Source organism: Phalacrocorax carbo, chromosome 19 (genome assembly GCF_963921805.1).
Source record: "Phalacrocorax carbo chromosome 19, bPhaCar2.1, whole genome shotgun sequence".
In the NCBI taxonomy this organism is placed as follows: domain Eukaryota; kingdom Metazoa; phylum Chordata; class Aves; order Suliformes; family Phalacrocoracidae; genus Phalacrocorax; species Phalacrocorax carbo.
In genome coordinates, this window is record NC_087531.1 from 7,439,299 (window position 1) to 7,461,352 (window position 22,054).

Below are 22,054 nucleotides of genomic sequence, written 5' to 3' on the forward strand. Positions count from 1 at the left end.
TGGTTATTCCTCTTTCTGGATTGAGTCATATAACTCCCTTTATATTTTAAAAAGTGGTTTCAAATTTGAGTCTGGACCCAGTCTCTGTTCCTGTCTGCTTATTCTTACTTTCTATGTCATCTTCTGGCCTGAGTGTTTGTGCAGCTCAGTAGTGAACTGGTCCAGCTGAGGAATAACCAGTGATAAAGTGTTTCTTCCTCTTCTCCCTGCCCTCTAAAGATGGATTATTTTCCCCGTCTGATTAACTGTGCATTTGCATGAATGCTTTCATGCCTGAGCAGTGGTGGTAGCAGGGAGCAGATACCGGGCAGGGTAAGCAGCTTGGGAGCAGTTGGGGCCAGGAGCTTCCTAAGCAGATGCTGTGTGTGGGATGACCATAACCTTTCAGTTGTAAGTCCTTTGAAGAGTGTGTTTCAGATTTCAGTTTTAGTGTAATTAATATTAACCTTGTCCCACAGCTTTTGGAGAGTTTTTAATAGTTTGGTTCTTTCCAGATTTTTTTAATCTATTTTTTTGAATACACAGTCTGACTTGAACTAATTGCTTTGCCATTGTCCCATACTAGAAATTCTATGCTTATGCTATTTTTTCAGATCTTTCCCCTAATAAAGGCTTCAAGGAAGCAGATGCTGTATTTAAAAGAGGCTTTTTCCTTGGAGCTTTTTTTCCTTTGGGAAGACCCTAGAGAGGTTGTTAGTATCTTACCAGTGTGTACACCACCACTGTGGTAGAGTGGGGCCTATGCTGCTGAAATAGTAATACTTCTTTCCTCTCATCCCGTGACAACTTTATTATTTCGAGTTATTCTTGGCCTTCAAATAGAAACCTTGCAATGAGTAGCATGAGTTTCTGGCTTCAGGAATAACAGACGGTAACCTTAATCATAGAGCTCCAACTGTCCTCAAAGCATTTGAACCTCATTGGTGTTGTTTTGTCTCTGCCAGGTATTAAGTTGCATTGAGAGCACTTCTCTCAGTAGAAAAATAGAGATGCTAATACGTAGGTACTGCTCCTAGGCATGTCAAGTTCAATGCTTGGGTGTTGCAAAGTTGCTTTGAATTGAGCTGTTGAACTCATAGGTGCCACCACCATGTACAGTGGACAGCCTGTTCATGAGGTCTCACTTGTGGAAGTGTAAATGTGACCTTACATCTTCTAAGCAAGATCCTTGGTACATCGAGAGCAGAGGGTATTTGTAGGCTAGGGAGGAGACCACCCCGCTTCCATGCAATATGGCTGGAAAAAATGTTCTAACACTACTAACTGCTCTTTAAAAGAAGAAAATGGATAAATGGGGGGGGGGGGGGGTGGTAACTGGCATTTTTGGTCTTAAAATGCCTTTCACCCAACTAACCTGTGCTTAGTATGAGATATGTATGTGGAGTGAGCTTCTACCAGATGGATACTAAGATTGAATATGCAAGACGCAGAAGACGAGAAATGAGAGAAACTAAGGGAATAAAGAGGTGTTTTTATGATGCTAAATGAGAATGTGAAGAATACTTTGTATAGTTCTACACTGCAGTCATAACACAGACTTATTCTTGCTTTGTGCATAAAAAAATTAAAGACCTTACCTAGCAGTGCTCTTTGTAGTAGTGCTGTGCTGGTTTTGGCTGAGAAGGGGTTAATTCTCCTCACCGTGGGGGGGCGGCTGCCTTTCCAGCTTCCCGCGCTCTGCCGCGTGGCGGGGGGGGGGCTGGGAGGGGCAGGGCCATGGTGGGGGCGGCTGGCCCCGACTGGCCAATGGCAGGTTCATTCCACACCATGTGACACCGTGACCAGTATATTGAGGGGGGGCAGTGGCGGCTCGGTGTAGGGTCGGCGAGCGGCTGTGTCGCGGGCAGTTTGTTCCGGCGGTTCGTTCCCCCTCTCCCCTCCCTTCCCCCTCCCCCGGGGCTTTGCGCCTCTCGTTGTTCTCCTTTACATTGCATTTCTACTGTTGTTTCTTTTAATTTTAATTATTAAACTGTTCTTATCCCAACCCACGAGCGTTACCCTCCTGATTCTCTCCCCCATCTACCGGTGGGGAGTGAGCGAGCGGCTGTGTGGGGCTGAGCTGCTGCTAAACCACAAGAAGTGCAAAAGGCGATGTTATATTTAAAACAAACAGGAAAAAAAAAACACCAAAAAAACCCAACAAAACACAAAAATCCAAACCAGCCCAACAACAGTGAGGAGCTGGAGTAATTTGTGCCTGCTTGCCAGGTTGTAGTCTTTCATGTGAAACCAGGTGTTTAAAAATAATCTTTCTTCCCTTTTGCCATTAATGGAAACTTTTCTAAGGTTTGACTTTTATCTTTGCATCACTTGAGCTTTGTAATTCTTTGCTTTGTAGCTTGTCAGCAGTTACCTTCTGTTCTTCCTCCTTGCTCCTGTGTAATCTTTAAGTGTTCAGAATGCTACCAAAGACTTGTAATCCAACTTGAATGTGCTGTTCAAGGCTGGGGGAGGGGGGAAGGAGTCCGATGAGATGGTTGTGGTGCTAGGCAAACTTAACGCTCCTGGGAGGAAAAAGTTATGCTTGAAAATGGGCATTTATTGTTTGAGACAATCAAGTGGTAAGTACAGCTGTGCTGATACCTTCCATGTTGTTATTGTGTGAGTTAAGCAATGTTCATTTGTACCTGGTTTGAATCTTCCTCTTTACGTATAAAACACTTTAACATGGTCTGCACTTAATATGTCTCTTCCACAGTAATCACGAGGAGTTGATATGAAAGCAATCATACCCACTTAAGAGTTTCATGTGAGATTCATTCTTAGAAGTTCAGCACACATTGTTTTTCATGAAGGAAATAAAAAATGCTTCTCCTGAGTTGCAGCGAGTGCTGGTATTGAAGTCCAGAGCATTTCAATTTCCCTCCTTGTTTCTTCTCTGTGTTTTTTTCAGCCCAAGTGGTAAAAAGTTCCGAAGCAAGCCCCAGCTGGCACGCTACCTTGGGAGCTCGATGGACCTGAGCACTTTTGACTTCCGCACAGGAAAAATGTTGTTGAATAAAATGAACAAGAACAGACAGAGGATGCGCTATGACTGTTCCAACCAAGTCAAAGTAAGACTAAGATGCAGTGGCAGTTTTCCCCTTTCTGTCTGCTGTTGTACTGACCAGACTGCCTCTCAGAATAACATCAGTGATAGCGTGAAAATGTAATTAATGTGTGAAACTGGAGTTGTGTGAGATAACATCTCTGTTATGGGGTGCTGGAGAAATACTGCAATTCACTGGTTCTTCCAGGGTACTGATACCATGGAAGAATATTGCAGTACTGCTAAATCAGAGGGACTAGAGAGAGGGCTGGCAGCTTTTTCTCCTCCCCTCCCTTCTCCAGCACAATCTCCTCCAGAGCCCCAAATCTCCAGCTGACTCCTGTGGCTGTGCAGCAGCTCTGCTGTGCTCTGGCATTCGGTTTGGGGGAGGAGGGAAGAGTGGTGTGGGGCAGCAGGGATGAGGAGGTAACGCAGCCTCCCACGAGCGATTCTACTCCCTGGAGCTATCTGTAGGCAGTGCTGGGATCTTGGCTTTGGAACTGATTTAAGGAGGGGATGCATTTTGGGCGAAAAGCTGAAGAGACAAAAGGATGGCAAGGCCTATTTGTAGAACACAGTAAAAGGGTCTGTGTTTGGCACCTGGTAATTTTGATTAAGGTTTAGTCAAGATTACAGTGACATAGGTATACGGCCTGCCTGGAGATATTGGCTCAAGTCATTCTTAAATATCTTCATCAGATGCCAAAAGCTTTTTCAGAACCCAAAAGCTTATGTCTATGCACTTAAATGAAGTGAGGAAAATAGTATAATGCTTATTTTCCAAGTATGTCAGCCAGTCAAGAATCATCATCGTAGTGACTGGAACATGTACTTACAATGCTAGGTGCTGTAGTGATATTTTAAAAGAAACATGCCTTGCTGCAGAGACCAGCAGCTAACACACATCTCATAGGCTAAGAATTCTGCCCAAACCTTTCAATAATGTACGAATAGTTCTCATTGGCTTATAAATGGATTAGCACACAGAAGATTCAGAATTATATTTGTCCTGAATACCTCTTTTCTACATCTTATGAATAAATATGTTAAGCAGACGTGGTGTCTACATCCTCAGGAACAAAGTATGTCCTACAGCCATTTCAAGACTTGCATGCATGTTGGATCTCTGGAATGAGGAATGGTCTTCCTATGTTTCCACTAACATAAAATGCAGCCTTGTAGTGAAAACTTGATTGTTACGAGCTCCATTTAAAACCTGAATTCTGTTAAGAATTGAAGGTTAAAAAAGCGACCAAGGTTCCAGCTGTATTGATTTGTTTACTGGTGTCAACAACTGGATTTAAACAGAACGGTTTAGCATGGTTTCTGGAGGCACAAAACGGTCTCTAAATCCCACTTCATAATTTTTTCTAATTATTACAAATATTGTGTTGAAATTTTGTGTTTGAGTGATCTACAGGAGGCTTGTGAAAGTGCAAACTCAGTGTTCCAACTCCTAAATTCTGTCACAACTGGGATAAAACCGATGTGTGTAAACTAGAATGAGAGGAGGCTAGTATGTTAAGTAGAGTGTGAGAGTGGAAAACTTAGTTTAGTTTTGATAAGTCTAAGGCAAGATTTGAATGTAGTTATGCATTTGTAACAGTCTTAACTCACATAGCTTGAGATAAGATGAGTTTTCAAGTCCATGAACTCTTCTTTTCCCTGCTGTACATGTTTATGGCTGTTAGTAGCATTTTAGTAAATTGAAAATATTTTTGGGGCTTTTCCACTCCTTCTGTTTTGAAATTTTTAGGGCAAGCCTGATTTGAACACAGCGCTGCCCGTCAGGCAGACAGCCTCCATATTCAAACAACCTGTCACAAAGATCACAAACCATCCCAGCAATAAGGTGAAGAGTGATCCTCAGAAAGCTGTGGACCAGCCACGGCAGGTAAGGCTTGTAGCTTAGTAGCTTCTTCTCCAGAACAAAGAAACTCCTCGTTTTGCTGCTGGGAGGGTCCCAAAATAAACCGCTTTAATTTTGTGATGCTGCAGAAGTAGTCCATGGCAATTTGAAGTCTCTGATATTTCGGAAACAATAATTTACACTGCTCCCAGCTTTAAAATCAGAACAAAAGCCATTTCCAATAGATAGTTAATATGCTGTCTGCACTGTGTTTTATAAATTATCTACAAGTTTAGACAGGTGTCACAACCACTTTAGGGGACGTTTGCATTGTAATTAGAATCACTGTCAAATGTTCCAGTTGTATAAGAAGTCTGTGTTTCAAGAAATCCCTGTTCCTGTACCGACCACAAAATGTGGTATTTGTGACGTAGTGCAAGGGACTGTGCAAGGGTATCCCCTGCATGGGCCTGTTTTTCAGATGCCTAGATCGTTATTAGTTAACTCTACCTGTATGAATAAGGTCATAAATTCACTTGGAATGTTGTCATTAATACAAAATCAAAGCGTGTTTCTTTTCATACTGTGTATTTGTGAACAAGAGAATATGCCACAATTAAAGGAAATCTTTCAGCTTAATTTCATCTAGTGAAAGGATGCAAAAAGGGTGCTTAGGACAAGTGTGGTTCGAAGTTGGGCACTGGTAAAATAAGATGTACCTGTTCCAAGCAGCCTTTGGAAGGCATTCTCATTTCATTAATATTACCTGGAGCTGACAGCCTCTTGTCTCCACGGAGCTCACACCAGGGATTCTGAGAGTCCTTTCCTGTAGTGAGTCCATCTTTATACCTTTTGGAAAATTAGGTGTTCAGCTGCATTAGATGTTCAGATGCTGACATCAGTACCTTTTAAACTCTTGTAGGTCTGGTGGAATGATATTTTAATTCCAAGAGGGAAAGTGATTTCAGTAAAATTTTAAAAATACCTTATAACATACCCACCTCTCACATTGAAAACCTTTTCTGTAAATTTAAAAACTACCTTTCACAGAATCACAGAATCTCAGGTTGGAAGGGACCTCAGGGATCATCTAGTCCAACCTTTCTAGGAAGAGCACAGTCTAGACAAGATGGCCCAGCACCCTGTCCAGACGACTCTTGAAGGTGTCCAACGTGGCCGAGTCAACCCCTTCCCTGGGGAGATTATTCCAGTGGTGACTGTCCTCAGCGTGAAAAATTTCCCTCTGGTGTCCAATTGGAATCTCCCCAAGAGCAACTTGTGTCCATTCCCCCATGTCCTCTCCATGTGACTCCTTGTAAAAAGGGAGTCTCTGCCTTCTTTGTAGCTACCCCTTAAGTACTGGTACATGGTGATGAGATCCCCTCTGAGCCTCCTTTTCTCAAGGCTGAACAAACCCAGTTCTCCCAGCCTATCCTTGTATGGCAGCTTCCCAGTCCTCTGATCATCTTGGTGGCCCTTCTCTGGACCCCTTCCAGCCTGTCCACATCCTTTTTGTATAGGGGGGACCAGAACTGTACACAGTACTCCAGGTGTGGCCTGACAAGCGCTGAGTAGAGCGGGATAATGACTTCTTTCTCTCTGCTGGCGATGCCCTTTTTGATGCAACCCAGCATCCTGTTGGCCGCCTTGGCCGCAGCAGCCACTGTTTGCTCATGTTGAGCTTTCTGTCTGCCAGGACCCCCAGGTCCCTTTCCACAGAGCTGCTCTCCAGCCAGGTGGATCCCAGTCTGTGCTGCACTCCTGGATTATGTTTTCCCAGGTGCATGACCTTACACTTGTCCTTGTTGAACTTCATAAGGTTCTTGCTGGCCCACTCCTCCAGCCTATCCAGATCTCCCTGCAGAGCAGCTCTCCCTTCTGGAGTGTCTGCTTCCTCACTCAACTTGCTGTCGTCAGCAAACTTCATCAGGCTACACTTGATGCCCTTATCCAGATCACTTATAAAGATGTTGAATAACATTGGGCCCAATATTGATCCCTGGGGGACTCTACTTGTGACAGGTTGCCAGTTTGAGGAGGAGCTATTTACCACCACCCTTTGGGTGCAGCCTGTCAGCCAGTTCCCCACCCACTGCACAGACCACTTCTCTAGGCCATAACACATCAATTTCTCCAGGAGGAGACTGTGGGGGACCGTATCAAAGGCCTTGGAGAAGTCCAGGTAAACAATGTCCACTGCCCGCCCCATGTCAACCAGGCAAGTCACTCTGTCATAGAAGGCCACCAGGTTTGTCAAGCACGATCTGCCTTTAGTGAAGCCATGTTGGCTTTTCCCAATCACGTGCTTCATTTGACTTGTGATGGCCCCCAGGAGGATTCGTTCCATAACTTTCCCAGGGATTGAAGTAAGGCTGATGGGCCTATAGTTACCCGGCTCCTCCCTCGAGCACTTTCTGAAGTGTGAGTGAGGTTCTATTTGAAATGGAGTTGGGTGGTGTGTTTTGGGTTTTTTTGTTGTTTGGTTTGGGTGTGTGTGTTTGGTTTTGTGTGGGGTTTTTTTTGTTTGGTTGTTTTTTTTTAACAGGTTGGTGGGGTTTTAGCATGGTTTCCTAAGGAAGTAGAGCATGTGTGTTTATAGTGTTGTTCCTATTTCTATAAACCCCTTGGCTAGTTAAGACTGTAAAAGAGGACACTAAAGATATGACACTGATATGCAAAACACTAGGCTGGATAGATATTTGTATCCCTGCTGTGGAAGAGATTGATATGTGAGCACAGACTGATGTGTGAGTGTAATCTGTCAGACAGCAGAGAGCAGCCCCAGCGCACAGAGGTGGTGTAATCTGGCCTGTGCGGTTTCTCTGCTCACATTACCGTGTATTGTAATGCAGCTTCCTAGGCTCTGCTTGTGCTTTCCTTACATAATCCTTTTTCTTTTTATGACATTGGCGTCTGTTTTCTGAGAAGGTCCTTTAGAGGTTCTTAGCTATGTATGTGTGTGTATATATAAAAAATATATATACTGTATGTATAAGATATATACACACATATTGGTTTATATGTTTCTTTTTCTGTTATATAGCATGGGATAGGGCATACCTGCTCTTTCTTGTGTCTTTCTCTGCATTATATGTCTACAAGTCTGTTAAATTATAACTTCACTACAGTCTAGTAAAATATTTTATATTTTAACCTCTGGTCAGCAGACTCCAGGTGTTTCTTCAAAATTTGAAAGCAGTGCTGAGTCCTACCATGAAAGTCACAGGCTAGAGAATATCCAGCCTCTGTGTTTTAGCTCTGACTGTCCTTATTCCCCTTGCTGGGAACTGGCAGTTGGAAAAGTAATGCGAGTTCAGTTGCACTCATATTTGGGCAGGCATGAAGAGGGGACACGTGTGGACTGTTTGGGGTAAATTCTTTGTTTCCTAAAATCTAGGTAAAAGTGCTTTCTTGGAAGACAGATGGTACTCCAGCTATTCATTGATCATCCTTATAGAGTGAGAGTTGAAGGTGTATCTAGGCATGGTGTCTGACTTTCCACCAAACCATGCATTCACATGCTCTTAAGCTTGAGGAGAAGCTGTGATTCAAAATACAGCAAAGGACTGGATGTGGTTATTCTCGTGAGACACTGCTAGAGAGGAATAAAATAACGCTTTACCTTGGGAAGAGCTTTGATACCATCTTGCATTCCATAACTTCTGTGGTATGTGTGAGACAGCAAGAGGGGAATAGGAGTGTCAAAAAGGCTGTCCCACACTATGTGCGCTTCGATGAAAGCCAGCGAGCCTCGCCTTGCTGTTCCAGTTCAGAATCAGTGAAAGTACCAGACCCTGCAAGAAAACAAAGTCTCTTTCAAAGTAGCAAATCAGGACAGAGTTGTGGGCCTGACTGGCGATGGGGATTGTTCCCTGTGCGGCAGCTCCCTTCTGTAGTAAATCCAATACAAAATTGTCTGCAGCAGTGTTCTTCCCTCATTTGATAGTAAGCAGGTGCTTTGTGTAGCTGTCAATTCCATTTGTTTTGTGCCAATAAACACTTTCTTTGATGTTAGCTCTTCTGGGAGAAGAAATTAAGTGGACTGAATGCTTTTGACATTGCAGAGGAGCTGGTGAAAACAATGGACCTTCCAAAAGGTTTACAAGGTAATCAGGGTCTGCCCTTAACTCCAGGGGTGGCATTTTGATACTGATCAGCAGTGATCTGAAGCTATTGTGTTTGACCTCCCTGTTGTCCAGTGCTGTGGCAGTTCCTGCTTCAGCAGGAACTGTTAGTGCTCTGCCAGGGAGGCTCTGTGCCCTCCCTCCTCAGGGGATACCCAAGCAAAGCTGCTTTTTTTTTTTTTTTGTTCATTTTCCAGAAGCAGAATGGAAACAGCTTCCATTCCCAATTTGGGTTTTTTTTGTGTGACAGAATGAGGTTTAAATAACCTTGGAGAGAGTTGTACAAGTGCTGTTGGAAGTGTTTAGGACTAAGATTTATGTTGTGTTAGCTTTCTAAATGACAGTACCTGCTTTGCCATTAAAGTTTAAATAATGCCTGTTGTCCTGATTTGCTGTTCTTTGTCTCGTGCAAAGTCGATTATCGCCTTTCCTCCCACTTGCAGGGGTTGGACCTGGCTGCACTGATGAAACCCTTCTCTCTGCTATAGCTAGTGCCCTGCACACCAGCACTATGCCGATCACCGGACAGCTGTCTGCGGTCGTAGAGAAGAATCCTGGAGTTTGGCTAAATACCTCACAGCCGCTTTGCAAAGCATTTATGGTGACAGATGAAGATATTAGGTATTAACCAGAAATATCACTGTCCTGGAACAAGTTTCCTTGTGGTACCCTCCTCCCTTCCCCCCCCCCTTTTTTTTTTCTTTCTTCTTTTTCAATGGCAAGTTTAAATGTCTGATGGAGCACTATTGCTTGCTGAATTAATTTGAATGCTTCTTTATCAGTAGAGTAAAAAAAAATTATGGGACGCTGCTCTCATACAGGCGTGTACTAAAGCCTATTATTTTTATTTTGACCATGCTCAGTTACTCTGAGGTTTCAGGTTCATATTTGTTTTTCATGTCAGAGTATGTCCCCTTTTATTGAAAAAGTTGTCTGAATTTGGGTAACCTTGATTAAGGTGCTTCTAAGCAAAGAAGGGATGTGAGAAATCCTGAAGTGTGATTTGATTCTCTTCACCTTACTTTGTGTCAGCACAAGAGCAAATGAAAGCACTAACTGCTGCGGTGGCAGCAAACAAGGGTGCAATTTATTTAGCTGTAGCTTGTTTTCAGTAATGAATTAGATTGCTAAATCAAGACCGATGAAATTCAGCTTTAAGCACTTGATAGAGAACTGAATATACCGAAGACACTAACCTGAAAGCACACTACTTTGCATTCATTAGCAGTGTTTAAAGGTAGTAATTGTTTTGACTGTTCGACTGATAAATCTTTTTGAATTACAGGATGACTCTTTTTTCTGTACTTGATTTATACATGAATGTCCAGGAAAAATGGTCTGCTTATAACTTCATGATTTCCTGTGGCTGGGATGAAATAGGAGTCCCATGAGCCACAGATTGTTGATCATTAATTTACTATGACTTTGACAGAAAAGGAGCTGTAAAATTTAATGTTGTGACTCAAAGGGAGTATGAGCAAAAAGATCGAAACGGTCAGAAACTCCACTTTCTCTAGGCTCATTTTTGGAAATCTGAGCAGAGTAGGCTGACTTTCTTGTTTAATAATAGTACTAGGAATTTAAATAAAAAGAAAAATCATGAGTCAGCTGCTAGATTAGGAAAATTTCAGCTGGAATTAAAAATGGTACAATCAATTCTAAGGACCTGTAATAGGAAATATTGGACAACATTTTAAAGTGTTTCTTTCTGCTTCATTTACAGTATAATGCCAGGCAATATTTTTACAATGCAATTGTTACAGAAGGCTGTTCCAAAGCCATGCTTGTCTGCCAGCCTCGTGCATGAGGGATTTAAGATTCCTTTCCTTTGAAAGGGATGACTTTGAGGATTGATGTCAGTGTTCATTGATTTGGGTTAGGAAGCAAGAGGAACTGGTGCAGCAGGTGCGAAAGAGGCTGGAGGAAGCCCTGATGGCTGACATGCTTGCCCATGTAGAGGAAATAGCGAGAGACGGGGAAGCTCCTTCAGAGAAAGGAGGAGGTGAGGAAGGAGGAGAAGAGGAGGAGGAGCAGGACCATGACCAGGAGATGGAAAATGTATAGTCCAGGTAATGTGACAGCATCCTTTCTCACCTTCAATTGTACTTCACTGAGGGCAGAAACATTTTCAGAAGGGGTCTTAGTATATATTGACCTATCTTTGCTTTTTAGCATGCACTTTTAAAGGTGTAGTAGCCATGCTTTCAGGAAAAAATAAAATATTTTGATGTGTGTGATGTCTGGTGAGTGCTTGTGTTGTCATGGAATGTTCTGGGCCTTATGTCTGTGTCAGATGGGCTAAGAGTGTAACCAGAACGTGTATGTAAGCGCTTGAAGGATTCTGTCTTGAAAATGGATCAGTTCTTACAAAAATGTTTGTCTTGTCATGTCAGGGTTTTTTCCCCCTGCTTGCTTATTTATTACTTCCTATGATAGGCAAGAGGACACTGTGGGCAGAAAGGACCTTTTGAGGTGTTAAAAAAAAACCATGTAGACATGACACCTCAGGCCATGGTTGAGGGGGCATGGTGGTGTTGGGTTGATGGTTGGACTTGATGATCCTAGAGGTCTTTACCAACCTTAATGATTCTGTTCTCTGACAGCTGCCATTGTATGGACTCAATTTCTCTCCCTGCCTGCCTTTTTCTCTTGCTTTTGCATATTTAGTACGCATTTTCTTGCAGGGTATGTTAGAGGGCACATTTGTGGAATTTTTAAAATAATATTTGTAGAAAGTTAGAAAAAGGCAACCTGCCTGTCAAAAGAGGGAGGTTGCTAAAAGCTTTATATGCTCTGGGAATTCATAAACTGAAAGTAATGGAAGAAGGTATATATTAAAAATCTGGAAACTTCTGAAAAGTTTAAGATGGTGTAACAGCAGTAACTAGAGGATTCACAGAAATGTGCCTTTACATTGTGCATCCCTTAAAAGTATCGCAGAGGGCTTGCTTCTTGTTCTCGAGTATATGTCTGACTTTCACTTGTGCAGTGAAAGTTTTTAAAGTGCTGAATAATGAATCGCTACTGTGTAGCAATGCAGAAAAAAGCAGATATATAAGGTCAAGTCAGGACACACCCACAGGAGTTCCCTTAAATGTTTTATGTTGCACTAGATGGGGACAGTGCGCCATGCTATGAAGCAGTTTTTCCTTGCTGTGTTCCTTTGATGTAACCCTAGCTAGGAGCACTGTATGTGTCGTCAGTGGAGCTTGTGCAGTGAGATGAAAACAGAACTTACTGATTTTAATTTTTGAATCGTTTTAAGTTTTAGCCTAAGAGCAGCAATTAGTGTTCTGTCACTGAAATAGGATAGCCGATACCCTGGGTGCGTCATTATGTAGACTCCAGAGCCTGTGAGGCGCAAATCAAGAATGTGGAGGTGAAAAAGAAGAATTTTTAGGATGAATAGCAGAAGAGACAAGCCCCTTTGGAGGGAGTGGAAGCTGTAATTCAGGTGGAAGGAAGAGTGATTTATATTAAGCAATCCTTCAAGCTGGAAGGGCGATTATAACATGAAATCACAGAAACACAGGTTGGAAGGGACCTCAGGGATCATCTAGTCCAGCATTTCTAGGAAGAGCACAGTCTAGACAAGATGGCCCAGCACCCTGTCCAGACGACTCTTGAAGGTGTCCAACGTGGCCGAGTCAACCCCTTCCCTGGGGAGATTATTCCAGTGGTGACTGTCCTCAGCATGAAAAATTTCCCTCTGGTGTCCAATCGGAATCTCCCCAAGAGCAACTTGTGTCTATTCCCCCTTGTCCTCTCCATGTGACTCCTTGTAAAAAGGGAGTCTCTGCCTTCTTTGTAGCTACCCCTTAAGTACTGGTACATGGTGATGAGATCCCCTCTGAGCCTCCTTTTCTCAAGGCTGAACAAACCCAGTTCTCCCAGCCTATCCTTGTATGGCAGCTTCCCAGTCCTCTGATCATCTTGGTGGCCCTTCTCTGGACCCCTTCCAGCCTGTCCACATCCTTTTTGTATAGGGGGGACCAGAACTGTACACAGTACTCCAGGTGTGGCCTGACAAGCGCTGAGTAGAGCGGGATAATGACTTCTTTCTCTCTGCTGGCGATGCCCTTTTTGATGCAACCCAGCATCCTGTTGGCCGCCTTGGCCGCAGCAGCCACTGTTTGCTCATGTTGAGCTTTCTGTCTGCCAGGACCCCCAGGTCCCTTTCCACAGAGCTGCTCTCCAGCCAGGTGGATCCCAGTCTGTGCTGCACTCCTGGATTATGTTTTCCCAGGTGCATGACCTTACACTTGTCCTTGTTGAACTTCATAAGGTTCTTGCTGGCCCACTCCTCCAGCCTATCCAGATCTCCCTGCAGAGCAGCTCTCCCTTCTGGAGTGTCTGCTTCCTCACTCAACTTGCTGTCGTCAGCAAACTTCATCAGGCTACACTTGATGCCCTTATCCAGATCACTTATAAAGATGTTGAATAACATTGGGCCCAAATCTCTTTGGCCTTTGGGAGATACCATCTTATATCTGGGCTCTCTGTATTTTCCTGTTTCACCACATCACTAACGGTAGCTTTATTTGGACAGTGAATATCTCATGTTCCTCTCCACTACAAAGATTGGGCAACAGCAAAGAACCAGGGCAAACTGTCTGCTGAAGATGGAAAAACAGGAGACAAAGAAATAGATATGTTATGGCAATGGCCTTATTCTTTTAAGGGCTAACTTGCTATAAAGATATTAAAAGTTCTTATTGACTTACAAAGTCTTTTTTCCCCTCTTTCTTCTAGGGAGTTCCATCTAAGAATTCCCAGTATAAACCCTATCAGCAGGGTCAGCTCAACAAAGCCAAGAGTGTCTGCTGAGTAAATTGCGCCCACAATCCAACTGTACCTATGAGCATTTTGACGTACACTTCAGGAAACGATGAAAAGCTGATGGTTCATTAATTGCTGGGTAGTTTTGAAGATGGAACTTGACCAAACTCTACTTCCCCTCTTTTTTCTATAGGGGTAGGGTAATGGGGAATGCAAAAGTGGGAGGGAATAACAGAATAAAAAATGGTGGGAGGGAGAATACTAGGAACCAAATTTCCTGTCTTTTTTTTTTTTTTTATTGTGGGTCAGCAATAGGTGATACATTTTTAACCTTTTCTATCAAAGTACTTTTAACAATGACCCATAGAAACAATTTTCTCTCTAACAAAGCGAGAGAGATGCTGTTTCACTCCTTGGCTACTCTGCTGTAGGCTACCTGTTTGTACCAGACTGTAGGGAGGTCAATTTATGTTGTGGATTGTCATTCCATGTGTCAGTTTGGGTCACTGAATTTCCTTTTCCTCGCAAGACCACATTGGTCTTGGAAGTGTAGTCTCAGAGATGAACTGCCAGTGCCTCTTCCAGCTGATGTTTTGATTAGTAGGGGAAGTTACACTTGAGGAATTGGTCTTACAACAATAGCAATCGGTTTTTTAGTTAGTTCCAGCACAACTGTGCGCATTTTTGATACGGAGTTGTGCATATGCCCAAGCATAGCCGAATAGAGTTTTGAAGATAAATATACCCACTCTATGGTATATTTTGCTTTGGTTTAAGTCCAGTCAGAAGGAAGGATGACTCATTTCTGACTGACAATGAGAAGAACTTCCTCCTTTCTCTTCTGGTGCCAAGAACCCCGACCTCTGTTTCTGTGTGTGTGGAGGGAAGGGGATCCATTCCAATAGGTGTGTCTACACATCTGCTTTCGTGTGCAGTAATGTTCTGACCTCTTTTAAAACAAGAAAGGAAAAAAGGTTGATTTTTCTATAATTGATATCTAAAAACAAATTTAAAGCTTTTTATTAAGTATTAAATCTTTCTTATTTGCATGTGCAGTGAAGTGACCAGCATTTTGTGTCCAAAAAGGAAACTATGTGAAACCTGCCTTAATGTGTTTATAAGTATTTGGCTTCACCATGGGTACCTTGATTGATTCCTCAGTCTCTTCTAGTACATCTGTGAGCATATTGGGGTAACTTGTGGCTAAAAAGGGGTTTATCTGGGGAGGGAGAAGAGGGAGAGGGGAGGAAGATGAGAGTTTATAGCTTGGAGAATGTGTTGACTAGGTTACAAAAGTTACTTTAGTCTTAGGGTATCCATTGCATAATTCATGCATGGACATCTCAGCTGAGAGTACAGTATGAAGTGGTGGATTAAATATTGTGCTGCTAGCCGATTGTACAAGTTGTTGGTATCCCAAAACTTGGGGAAGAAAGTAGCTCCCAGAGCCTTTATCATGTAAGAATGATTAGCGGTGACCACAAGGGACCAGGGGAGTTACCTGGAAAGTAATAGCCTTTGGGAGTAGTTCAGCTTAGTGGTCTGAATAGGTTTAAGCTTCTTGAAAAAAATCCCATGCCAAAGTGACTGATACTATATTAACTCTTTTGTTAAAGACTTGAAAATACAAAAGTCTCTGATATTGCTCACTTGGAGTACTGCAAGAAGACTGAATTGTACTTTGCTGCTGCTCTACCAGGTATTGCTTTGGGGAACCTTACCTGGTACTGCAGCCAGTGAAAATTATTTTCCTTTTTGAACAGTTTGTTACAGTTGTTGTTACGTAAATCTGTCCTCTTGTAATTCATTGTGTTGAATTAAATGTTTCTCACAAAGCAGAGATTCTTCTAGTCTGTGCCAAGTCCCTACCTGGAGTTTTTGTGCTACGCCCCTTCCAGTTATTTCAGGGGAGATGCTCTTGCATTTTTCTTGTGGGCTCCATTCTGAGATTTGGGTCTTGGTATTTGGGACCCAGCAGAGGGGAATACAGAGTGAAACTTGTGGAAAGCCAGTTCATCTTGCTGCAGAGTCTTCCTGTGTCCTCACGAAGTAAGAGGCTGCCAAGGTGTCCCTTCTAACGGGCAAGTTGCTGATACGGTCCTTTGAATCGTGACTCTAGCAGTTTATCACCCATACTACAGGTGTTCTTTTGACGATGGCAATCTTGTTCTTATATTTTCTTTTTAAAAACTTGTTTAATATCTAGTGATGTCTTTACTTTTATTTGAATTTAAATATATTGTAAGCATATGTAGTACCAGAACTTAGGTGATTGGGGTGTTGATGCTAATATTTTGATGCACTGAATATCAAGTTTAAATTGCTGCCAGCTTGTGTGCCAGCTCTTTTCTTTTCACCACTCTTACCTTCCCTGTCCAGCTCTTTCTTTCATCCAGTCCTTTAAAAAGTTTATTAATGTTCTCATTCGTATGGAGGAGTTGATTGATCAAAGTACCAAAAAGGGGCCCAGGACTCCTATCACATCCAAAGAAACTTAACTAACTTTACCTGCTGATCAAGACAGGTAAGTAAATAAATATGTTCCTTTTAAATGACCCTGATGTCTTTCTCATGTTGCTGCAATAACAACTGGATTGGTTTGTCTTGTCACAGCCTACTGCCATGGACGTGACCGATGGGCATATAGTGGTCTGCCATCACTGTATCCCCGAGGTGGAGAAAGCAGTTGCTACTTGACGTGTATCTTGTAAAGCAGATGATTAGTAAAGAGCGTACTTAAGAAAAGTAATTGAGTGGAATTGGGGCAAAACTTACCTTTTATTACTATACAGCAATTGTTACATGAGAACATATTAATATATGTCCATTGTTCTGTCTGAGATCAAGTTCATCTGCCTGGAGAAGTACTATGAGGGGATGCTTTGGAAACTGGTAATTCTCTCTGTCAACTGTGGTGATGCCTTCCTGCTGCCCTCAGATATTATAAATGCATGTAATACAGAGCTGCAATGTGAAATAGCGTTAGGCTTGCCCTGCCCGCTGTTTGCAGTGCTAAACTATTTTGATTATTTTCTACTAAAACAATAGTACCAAGCTCTGTGGATGGATAGTTGTACTGATATAGTTTAATCCTCTTTGGAGGTAATATATAAGCATATTCTTATGCGGCTTCACTAAGGGGTAGGATCTCGTCTGGTACAGCTAAGTTTTAGCATCTTTTTCTGTAGACAGTATAATTTGGGCTACTTATCACCTGAGTTCATAAAAGCTCCATTTCTTATGCTGTCATGCTCAATCAGGTTTTTCTTGTTTTATCTGGAAATGGCAGCCTGTCTGATTCTAGAGGGCACTGGTTGGAGGAGATGGGGGGATGGGCTGGTTTGGTTGATGTTGGTAGATAGGATGAAAACCCTCGAAATGCTGTTTTACTCTGCAAAGGTAACTTTGTAAAGAGAGACTCCTTGTTACTTAAAACTTCTGATTTTTATCTTTCGCAAAGTGTGCTGGGGCTGTTCCATTAAGATGGCACAATTTTACTTTCTCCTCTTTGTTTTGCAAAACTAACAGTGAAAGGGAATACAGTTATCTCTGTATCACCAGTGTTGTTTTTACTGAATTCTAGTTGGCTGAAATCTTGGGCAATCAAGAAAAGTAACAAATTTGAATGGATATTGGTACAGTCTGGATTTGCCCTGCAGAGCTTTTGTAGGTGGTTCTGCCCAAGAAAAGTTAGCTTGATTCATATCTGAAATTGAACTTGCTGACTGGCTGTTGAGCAAGAAAAGGGAGGAGTTTTCTTGCTTGTAAACTGAGCACGTCAGGAAGGCGAAAACAGTCACAAATGACATGGCTGGACTCTGGGAATGTAGGCATGTTAAACCCTGCATATGGAGGCTTTGGTGTCATGGCTGAGAGTTGTTTTCTAGTGATATTACGTGAAAAATATCTTTGAAGTTAGGATTCATGGATAAACATACCCTTGTTCTACTTCCCATGTGAAAGGAGGCTCGCCCAAATTAACATTCCAAATCAGAAGCGTATTAGTTTCATCAGTAAAACGCATTTCGGTTACTGTGGGAACTGAAAGCATGCTCTGTGTACAAGGCAAGTTCTGCTGAATGAAAGCTTTTCATCCGTGCTGGTTTATCAGCTACTGGTTGAGGTAATTTTGCTTCTTTATAGCTCTAGGAGGCTGTCCTACTGCTCTTTTCTTTAAAGAAAGAAAATGTTGAATGCGAGTATGAGTGAAGGTTTAAAAAATTCCATGTATTTTGCAGCTGTCTGGCTGAAAAAGAATCTTGTACAAACTGGCTGTGGTAATCTGAGGAATAGAGGGAAGGGACAGCAGGTTATCCTGTTAGTTAAAAGTTTTGTTGTCTCAAATTAGTATTTGTGCCAGTCCTATGAAAGGCACCCAGTTGCACAGCTCAAGGCTGCATCTATATATTTTCAAAAGGCTTTAAGTCCACTGATGCTACTATACCTTCTACAGAGCTGCTGGGTCACTCACTCTCTGCAGTACACACTGTGTAGCTGTACAGGAGCAATCTCCCTGGTTTAAGATTTTATCCTTCAAAACAGACAAGCTGTTCACCTGAAGCTTTCTTTCCAGGCTTATTTCTGTTGTTGGATTTAATCTTCTGTCCTTAAATTTCCTGACTGAATACTTACTCATCCCTCTCTAACTTTGTCTTGGCTCCTGCTTATCAACTTCTGATTGTTCTTTTCAGATCGTTATGAAACACATTCTTGCCTTTCTTCCCTCCTCTTTGCCATTGAATGTTACCTTGGTGGCAACTGTAACACTTCTGTATCTGGGAATGTATTTTAGCAACTTACCCCCTTGGTAGCTCCTCCAGATGAAAGAGAACAGTGTGCACAAGCCGGTGGCTCCGGCCAGGCTCCCTGGCAGCACTTATGGGTTTGGAGCAGCCATTGTAAATGGCAAGAGGCCCTGGGACCTGAAATGCAAAGTCTTGCACTTAAAGTGTGGCCATGTCATCTGCACCCAGATTCCCCACTACCTTCTCTTCAGATCTGTTCCTGGGGTCTGATAACCTACCTACACGCTCGGCTCCTCCTCCTGACTCTACACCTGTTGCTTGGGGTTCTTTTTTTCCACTCCTCTTTACTACTATGCAGGAGGTAGAGCGGGACTCTGAAAGGATAACTAGTCTTTCAGCACTTCTGAGTCATGTCCTTTTTGTCTTGCTTTAAAGAGAGCCCATTCTATCTAGACTGATCCTCCTGGTCCTCGAAAGGAAGGTAGGATAACATTTTTAAAGGGGGAGGGGGCGGGAGAATGTTTGTTTAATGAAGAAACAGTAAGTTTTCCAGGATTAACTCTCCAGTCAGACAACCCTATTTATTTGGGATTACATCCATAAGAACAATCTCCAAGAGTCCAGACGCCCATGCAAATCTTTGGATGATACCACTTATTCCCTGTCAAAGAAAATGCATATTCTTAGCTTTGTTGTTCTGAACAGAAATTTCTGCCCACGTGGGAACTGCTTTATCCCAGGCTTTTCCTTTGTAGTTGGTCGAGGTTCCCAGTGTTGCATATTTCAGCTCCCTGTTTTAAACGAGTGTGCAGGTAAACACGAGGAGGCGGTGTACTAATTCTGCAGCGCAGAAAATGTCTTGTGTAGGATGTAGTGAGCTACAAACTTTGGTTTGTTCTCAGACCAGCAGGGATCAACTCTGTTCCCTTGAACTAATGAGGGGAACCCGTTACCCTTCAGTTTGTCCCCATGACTAGCTGGAGTATGTGAGAGAACAGCATTTGCTAAATGATGTTTACAGTGATAGAGCATTTATGAGAATGAGGAGGAAAACACATGTTGAACTTCAGAATGACCCACCAAATTGGACTTGAAATTGTCAGGGTTATTGGTCAGCAATCAAATTTAGTATTGATAAGTACTGATATAACACTAACTGCTAGTAATAAATAATACCGAGTACTTTAAGTTAATATTTAATTCATTAAATAAATCTCTTAACGTTTAGTGGATTTTTTCTTACCTTGCAGAGTTACAAGTGGAAGTAGTTTGAGATGATGCAGATTTGGAATAGTAAGGCAACGAATGACCTCTTAAATGGTTTGTCTTTAGTGGCAAGATTCAGGAACTGCTCAGCTGTAGGAATCTGCTTTCATTTGAATATACAAAATACAGGTCTTCTGATAAACAGCCTCAGGTTTGAGCTTTTGGAAGGAGGTGAATACTAAAAAGTTATTACTTGGTTTTGTTTGTAATTTGAGTCCAGCTCTATGTCCTGGATTAGCCTATCAAGCACATTTTATGGGGTTTAGTGAGCTGAAGGGCTGTAAAACTTCAAAGCTTGGTGTACCATCTCTTGTTTTCCATGTTTTTACCTGATCTGCAGTTAGTTTTCCAGCAAGTGGCTGCTCCACAACTTCTCAGAAGTCATTAGCTGAAAGCTAGATTCTTCATGAATCTAATGCAGGAAAGAGATGTTTGCTAATGGCTTCCCCCAAAGTGCCTTTTCTCGGTGCTGCCGTAGTAGGGAAATCGTTCAGATGACATTGTGGTGGTACTAAGAGGTAACAGAAAAGCGGCCGCTCAGCCTGTCGGTGCTGGGAGGATCACAGTTGTCCATGTTTCGAGTTATATAATAGTTGGCCAGTTGTAGCATGTGCCTCTAACACAGTTTTTACGTGTCATGTTGACTTTGAGCCTCGTCACCTTGAGCTGTCTCCATATGGTGTTCCCTCAGTCAGCTACTTTGTGAGATGATTGATCTCAGACTTAGGTCATTTTTCAAGTTACAGATCTTGTCAATCTGTCTGGCTCCACCTACATGCAGTGATTCAGCTCCTGATGTGCTGAAATATTCCCCTTAAGCCTTCCCACACACAAGTAAGGACTTTTTAAATAATTCTTCTCCAAGCTGTACCACCTCTTCTGCGCTGTGCTCCAAGCCTGGATTTTTTTTGCACGATGTTGGCATGTGCTTGAAGAACAGTGCAGAAAGGAGAGTCTGATCTCCTAAAGAGTGAGAGGAGCATCTACAATAGTTCTCAAAGTATTTTTTTGTCCCTAAACTTTGGATCCCATTTAGAGCATTTGGCTAATGTGCTGTGATTTAGGCAAGTGGATAACTGGGGGGGTTTTTGGTTTGTGGGGGTGGGTGGGGTGTCCCCCCTATGTGTTCAGTAATGCCCTTTTTAGGGGTTGATCCACAGAAGGATGGTCTTTATAGCAGAACAGACAGTCTGGCTAGGGTGTTGTACCTTCTGCCTTTGCGCACTTGAGCTGGAGTAAGAGTGGCCGTTGCAAAGTTGTACTTGGGGGAGTTAGGCTTGCGTAGCTGTGGTGGTACTAACTCCTCTGCTGTAGTTATCACTCTGTTTCCCCATTCAGAAGACAGCTTAACAGGCTGTTACACCCCTGCTTCGCTTTAGTAAAGTGTTCTGTAATTCCCTGTACATACCCAGGGGATTGTATTGGTCACTTTGGGGGACGTCTTTGCTCTGTGGATGATCAGAGACTGAGTGGTTACAGGCAGCCCAAAGAGGCAGCAGAAGCAATTATGAATGAGCCCTAATTGGAAATGGGGAAACCACCTGGGGAGTGGCCTTGGAAGTGGCAAGTGTCTTCTCTCTTCTCTTGTGTTCAGGGAAGTTGGATCTTCTGTATGGTTGTGTTTCAGCAGAGTAGTTCTTTAGCACAGCTCAGTTTCTTTAATTTGTATAACCCATTTTCTCTGTTAACAGGAAACGCAAGTCTCTCAAATACCTGCTAATGACTCAGGTTAAAAAATACAAAGGCAACTTGGTGCAGTGAGTGAAATTAAGAATCTAAGAAAAAAGTGTTAACTAGTTCTGCTGAAAATAGAACAGATTAGAGGCATAACATCTACAAACCAGGTTTGCCAAAAGCACTTAAATTAACAACTGGCAGTTTGTCTGCATGTTGTTGGACTTGACGTAGTATCCCAAAAGGACTCTCTTGAGTACAGAGTAGGTAAGAATGGCAGTGTTTGGAGGCAGCATTGCAGTTTCTGGGGTGAGTTTGAAAGCCCGTGTACGACGCTTCTCATGGGGCTTGAGAGGTGGTGGCCTGCAGTGGCAAGGAGCGTGGTCAGTATTGGAGTTGCAGCAAGGACATAGGAGCCATACAGGTTGAGATACGGGTGTAGTCCGCTACCTTGGTGCAGGTTGCCGAGAGAAGTTAGTGTTGGTCATTAATGAGAGTTTTCTGCATTTTCTGGAAATGGGAGAGGCTGGGAATGGAGGGCTTGTACCGTTCTGTCTCAAGTAATGGAAACCCTGCTATTTTTAGTAGT

At 42.7% G+C, this 22,054-nt stretch overlaps 1 protein-coding gene across 8 annotated transcripts in view; it reads left to right on the forward strand.

The window, feature by feature from the left end:
- Nucleotides 1–15,618, forward strand: part of MBD3 (methyl-CpG binding domain protein 3) — a 126,011-nt gene extending 110,393 nt beyond the window's left edge. For 7 of the 8 annotated variants that reach the window (XM_064469458.1, XM_064469461.1, XM_064469459.1 and 4 more), the window contains 6 exons: nucleotides 2,894–3,053; nucleotides 4,785–4,922; nucleotides 8,893–8,983; nucleotides 9,445–9,622; nucleotides 10,882–11,070; nucleotides 13,754–15,618. In XM_064469458.1, coding sequence (XP_064325528.1) covers nucleotides 2,894–3,053; nucleotides 4,785–4,922; nucleotides 8,893–8,983; nucleotides 9,445–9,622; nucleotides 10,882–11,065 — 751 coding nt within the window. In that variant the 3' untranslated portion in view covers nucleotides 11,066–11,070; nucleotides 13,754–15,618. The remainder of the gene's footprint in view (nucleotides 1–2,893; nucleotides 3,054–4,784; nucleotides 4,923–8,892; nucleotides 8,984–9,444; nucleotides 9,623–10,881; nucleotides 11,071–13,753) is intronic. The other variant, XM_064469464.1, reaches the window with a different exon arrangement.
- The last annotated feature ends 6,436 nt before the right edge of the window (nucleotides 15,619–22,054 follow it).